The sequence below is a fragment of the Oncorhynchus mykiss genome, chromosome 28 (genome assembly GCF_057628025.1).
Source record: "Oncorhynchus mykiss isolate SJ-2025 chromosome 28, ASM5762802v1, whole genome shotgun sequence".
Taxonomy (NCBI): Eukaryota; Metazoa; Chordata; class Actinopteri; order Salmoniformes; family Salmonidae; genus Oncorhynchus; species Oncorhynchus mykiss.
Genome location: NC_143049.1, coordinates 29,867,833 through 29,873,715, shown reverse-complemented (window position 1 = coordinate 29,873,715; position 5,883 = coordinate 29,867,833). Strand labels below are relative to the sequence as shown.

The following is a 5,883-nucleotide window of genomic DNA, read 5'->3' as shown; positions in this document are numbered from 1 at the left end:
CCATCTACACACAACACCCCATAATGACAAAGAGAAAACATGTTTTTAGAAATGTTTGTAATGTGTCATTTTGCTAAGCAACCCCCAGTGTATATTGGCCTTGTGTTTTATGTTATTGTCCTGCTGTCATGACTATCACTGAAGGTGGCTCCCCTTCCCGTTCGGGTGGCGCTCAGTGGGCGTCGTCACCGGTCTACTAGCTGCTACCGATCCCTTTTCCCCTTTTCGTTTTGTTTGGTCTAATTGGTTTCACCTGTTCCTTGTTTGGGGGTTTGGGTTGGGGTTATTAAAGTTCAGTTGGCCCGCCTGTGTGTGTGTGGGCTTGTTTGCTGTTTTTGGTTCAGGAGTGTCCTTTTCATTTATGTCCGCTTACAGCGGGTGTACCGGTGTTGTACATTTAGGAGTGTTTTATGCCTGTGTTCGGCATTACCCTCGTTTTGTTTGCTGTTGGTCCGGAATAAATGGTTTTCCGAATCCTCTGCTCTCTGTGCCTGACTCCACACCCATCACTCTTCTAAGCCTGACACCTGCTGAAAAGTGAATTTGCCTTCCAGTGTCTGTTTTCTTCTAGGATTTTGCACATGCTTTTATCTTTATTCCATTTATTTTTATCCTAAAAACTGCCTTGCCGATGACAAGCATACCCATAACATTATGCAGCCACCACCTTTCTTGAAAATATGAAGAGTGCTACTTGTAGATATGATGTGTGGGATTTGCCCCAAACATAACACTTTATACATGACAACCAGTTAATTTATTTGCCTCATTTTCTTGCAGAATTACTTAAATGTCAGGAATTGTGAAAAACTGAGTTTAAATGTATTAGGCTAAGGTGTATGTAAACTTCCGACTTCAACTGTGTCACAATTCCTGACGTTTAATCCTTGTAAAGATTCCCTGTCGTAGGTCAGTTAGGATCACCGCTTTATCTTAAGAATGTGAAATGTCAGAATAATAGTAGAGAGAATGATTTATTTCAGCTTTTAATTCTTTCATCACATCCTCAGTGGGTCAGAAGTGTACATACACTCAATTAGTATTTTGTAACATTGCCTTTAAGTTGTTTAACTTGGGTCAAGCGTTCCGGGTAGCCTTCCACAAGCTTCCCACAATGAGTTGGGTGAATTTTGGCCCATTTCTCCTGACAAAGAAGGTGTAACTGAGTCAGGTGTGAAGGCCGCCTTGCTCGCACACACTTTTTCAGTTCTGCCCACAAATGTTCTATAGGATTGAGGTCAGGGCTGTGTAATGGTCACTCCAATACCTTGATTTTGTTGTCCTTTGGAAGTATGCAACTTTATAAGTATGCTTGGGGTCATTGTCCATTTGGAATATCCATTTGCGACCAAGCTTTAACTTCCTGACTGATGTCTTGAGATGTTGCTTCAATATATCCATATAATTTTCTTTACTCATGATGCCATCTATTTTGTGAAGTGCACCAGTCCCTCCTGCAGCAAAGCACCCCCACAACATGATGCTGCCACCCCCGTGCTTCACGGCTGGGATGGTGTTCTTCGGCTTGCAAGCCACCCCCTTTTTCTTTGTCCTCATGTGCAGTTGCAAACCGTAGTCTTGCTTTCTTATGGCGTTTTTGGAGCAGTGACTTCTTCTTTGCTGAGCGGCCTTTCAGGTTATGTTAATATAGATCTCGTTTTACTGTGGATATAGATACTTTTGTACCTGATTCCTCCAGCATCTTCACAAGGTCCTTTGCTGTTGTTCTGGGATTGATTTACACTTTTCGCACCAAAGTACGTTCATCTCTAGGAGACAGAACTCCTTCCTGAACGGTATGATGGCTGCGTGGTCCCATGGTGTTTGTACTTGCGTACTATTGTTTGTACAGATGAACGTGGTACCTACCTTCAGGCGTTATTGCTCCCAATGATGAACCAGAATTGTGGAGGTGTACAATTTTTTTTTTGAGGTCTTGGTTGATTTCTTTTGATTTTCCCATGATGTCAAGCAAAGAGGCACTGAGTTTAGAGGTAGGCCTTGAAATACATCCCCAGGTACAATTGACTCAAATGATGTCAATTAGTAAAATAATTATATTATTAATCGATTGACTATGACTTTTCAAATCACCCAGTATTGCTATCTGCTATCTACTGGCCAAATCTGTCTCTCTCTCCACCTTCATCCTCTGTCTCTCTCTCTCTCTCTCTCTCCCATCCTCTGTCTCTCTCTCTCTCCCCTCATTCTCTGTCTTTCTACCCCCCCCTCATCCTCTCTCTCTCTCTCCCCCCTCATTCTCTCTCTCTCTCTCTCTCTCTCTCTCTCTCTCTCTCTCTCTCTCTCTCCCCCTCATCCTCCTGCTCTCTCTCCCTCCCCCTTCATCCTCTGTCTCTCTCTCTCTCTTTCCCCCTCTCTCTCTGTCTCTGTCAACCTCTCTCCCCCTTACTCTCTTAGCCCCCCTCCTCCCCTCTCTCTCAAAAAGTAACACCCTCCTTGTTATGTGCTATGAGTCTGAGATCCCAAAAGGAGGATCCGGAGCAGTAGGTAACCATTAGCTTACTGCAGGAGAGGAGACAAGCAAAGGAGGTAAGGCTTATTGATTATTGAAGGATTGGCTGATTTGTGGAAAAAGTGTTCCTTGCAGTGTCATTGTGAAGCTGGTTAGTGGTTAATATGTTCCTTAGCAAGCCAAAGCATCTGTCTACAGATTAATATATTGTTGAATGTGGTGAGAGCGGTACATTTTGTGATACAGTATAAAGAAACAAAGACAGCTTGTCCAGGGCATAATATGTTGTTTCCAAATGCAAAGTTTAAATTCAGGTGAATGTGTAGGCTTTATTTTTTTTCTCAGGGGGCTATCTTTGCATAGGCTTTCTTTCTTTTTAGTGTCTGTCATTATTGGTCTAGCACCGGTGAGAAAGTTTGGGATGGGCATTACACTCACATACCCTACTGAATGAAACCGATATTACAGGTTTCCTATGACATTTCTGTTTCTATTTATTTTAACTCCCCCTATAGTGTGCTGTATATGCATGTGAATATCCATGAGACACAGGAGTTGAACCCCACCTTTCTGCCTGTATGAGTAACTAGGTAGATTCCATTCACACGATTTACTGCCCCCAATGTTATCACAAACCTTACGAGGTCAAAGACTCAACAAAAAGAGATGGGATGGATTGCACTAATGGAATTCAAATAGCATCTCCATCTGGACCTGTGGAATGTGTGTGTGTGTGCGTGTGTGCCTGCGTGTGTGTGTACTGGCTCAGAGACCACATAGCGATCATGTTTTTGATCAAAGCGGAGGGAAAAGCAGGGAGATAGGAAAGTGCCTGTGGCTCAACACTCTGTCTCTGGTCTTCATATGCTCACTCTCTGCTTGTTGTAATTCTTGTTATTTTATGCCTTACATTTTATTTTACTCTGTCTGTTTTGCTGTGAAGTCCATTTACATTTAAATGCACTTTCAATAAAAGGTGCAATTGAAAAAAGTGCACCATTTAGTCCAGTTAACTAAAAGCGTTGGATCTTATTTGACCAGGTACTGTCACAGCAAAATAATCTTGCTTAGTCCATATTGTTGCTTGATCTGTGGTTAGGCTATTAGCTGGTCTGTGGTTAGGCTATTAGCTGGTCTGTGGTTAGGCTATTTGCTGATCTGTGATCTGATCTATTAGCTGGTCAAAATTAGGCTACATTCAGTGATTGTCTTGGGCAGGAATATTAGATCAAAAGTAGATCCGTCCAAGTCAAGCACTGGCTACATGAAAGGTGCAATAATGTTAATACAACTGTGTGTTAGTGTGGCCTTTTGTGAATTTCTTTAAATCATGAAGCTCATTGACATTTGCAGGAACATTTTCAGCAAAAGAAAAATTATCAAAATAAGATCCTACACCTGTGGGAAAAGCATTTCAGTAATCAGAAAGGATCTAGCACGAAATCACTAGTAGATTCATGCTCAACTCTGTAGCTCAAAACCACATTTTGTTTCTACACCAACCCTTGGGTGTGACACCAACTGTTGTCCCCACATGTGGTTATCAATGACCCGGGGACATTGAGGTTTTTACATTCCTTCTATTTTACTTTCACTTTCAATAAAGTTTGATTCAATTTGAATTTGCTGCACAGACTACTGACTCTCAGTACACCATCCTAATCCTCCTGCTCTGTCCTACAGATACAGATATCCCTCCACCATGGATCTGGTCGAGGACTACGATTACTATGACAACCTAACCCTGAACTACAGCTATGAGGACTACCACACTGTGTGTGAGAAGGCTGACGTGCGCTCCTTCGCTGGACTCTTCCTCCCTGTGGTGTACTCAGTCTGTGTGGCAGTTGGGCTAGCCGGGAACTCCCTTGTGCTATCTGTCTACGCCTACCGTCTGAGGAGAACCATGATGGACGCCTTCCTAGTCCACCTGGCAGTAGCCGACCTCCTCCTCCTCCTAACCCTGCCCTTCTGGGCTGCAGACGCGGCGCGGGGCTGGGAGCTGGGCCTGCCTCTCTGTAAGCTAGTCTCTGCCTGCTACACCATCAACTTCACCTGCTGCATGCTGCTGCTTGCCTGTGTTAGCATAGACCGCTACCTAGCATCTATTAGAGCGGAGGGAAGGAACCAGGGAAGGCTAGGCAGGGTCTTCACCCGGGCTCACTATGGGAAGGTCTGCCTGGGGGTGTGGGCTGTGGCTTTCCTCCTGGGTCTTCCAGACCTGCTGTTCTCCACGGTGAGCAAGACCTCCGGGAGAAGGGTCTGTTTGGCTGTCTACCCGCCCAGTCTGGCCCAGGAGGTCAAGGCCTGCCTAGAGATGGTGGAGGTGCTGTTGGGATTCCTGGTGCCGCTCCTGGTGATGGCGTGGTGTTACTTCAACGTTGGGCGTGCATTGGGGCGACTCCCAGTGGAGAGTAGGGGGAGGAGGCTGAGCGCTATCCGGGTGTTACTGGTCGTGGTGGGGGTGTTCGTGGTCACCCAGCTGCCCTACAACGCTGTGAAGATATGCCGGGCGATGGACTCTACCTACACGCTGGTGACCCACTGCGGTGTGAGTAAGGCCCTGGACCGGGTGGCGCAGGTCACTGAGAGCCTGGCTCTGACCCACTGCTGTCTCAACCCACTACTCTACGCCTTCCTAGGGTCCTCCTTTAGAAAACACGTACTGAAAGCAGCCAAGGCATTTGGAGGAAGGACAAGGAGAAGGGAGGAGCAAGCTGTGGAGATGTCCTTCAACAACTCTCATTCCGCCTCACAGGAGACGAGTGCCTTCTCCATATGAGAGAGAGACAGATAGAGGGAGAGAGAGAGAGGGGGGTGGGGGGGCGGGGGCAGAAAGTGTCTCACCTTGTTATCACAAGATTTGATCACTTGTTTTGCAATTATTTGTTAAATATCTGCTGCTATGGAACTATTGAGTCAAATCAGGGGAAGCTAGCCTGGTCCCAATCTGCAATGACCCCAGGGAAAGCGAGGTGTTTACATTCCTTCCTTTTTATAGCAGAACAGCAAGATACCAGATGTTACAGTGAAGATAATTTCCACGCTTGTCAGTGGGGCCAGTTGTAATCTTATGAAACATTTCAAATTAAGCATCTCAGATATTTTACAATGAGTCTCTGCTCAAGAGAGGTTACTTGTGCCAATAGCAATTGAAAACAGCTGCATATCCTGTGTGTGTGTGTGTGTGTGTTGGGGGGGGGGGGGCTGTGGTAAAGTAAAGAAGTGATGCCAAGTCAGGCAGGCCCTGTGGGCATCCTTGATGTGGGAAGAGCTGTGTTTTTTGGCTTGAATTCCTACTTACATCTGAAACCCACATGTATCCATTATTCCTTCATCAGGAAGGAAACAACAACTACAGCCAGCCAAACAGACAATCACAGTAACCCCTGGTAACCTTTCCAAACAGG

The 5,883-nt window shown here is 45.4% G+C and overlaps 1 protein-coding gene across 1 annotated transcript; it reads left to right on the top strand.

The window, feature by feature from the left end:
• The first annotated feature begins 2,385 nt into the window (after window positions 1-2,385).
• On the top strand, window positions 2,386-5,298 carry LOC110508867 (atypical chemokine receptor 4). Its single transcript, XM_021589736.3, has 2 exons — window positions 2,386-2,550; window positions 4,157-5,298. Exon 2 carries the CDS (start codon window positions 4,176-4,178, stop codon window positions 5,253-5,255), a length of 1,080 nt encoding a protein of 359 aa, XP_021445411.2. The 5' UTR covers window positions 2,386-2,550; window positions 4,157-4,175; the 3' UTR covers window positions 5,256-5,298.
• The last annotated feature ends 585 nt before the right edge of the window (window positions 5,299-5,883 follow it).

What these genes read in the sequence shown, in the direction of transcription:
- LOC110508867 (XM_021589736.3), top strand. Translation starts at nt 4,176, where the DNA reads ATGGATCTGGTCGAGGACTACGATTACTATGACAACCTAACCCTGAAC.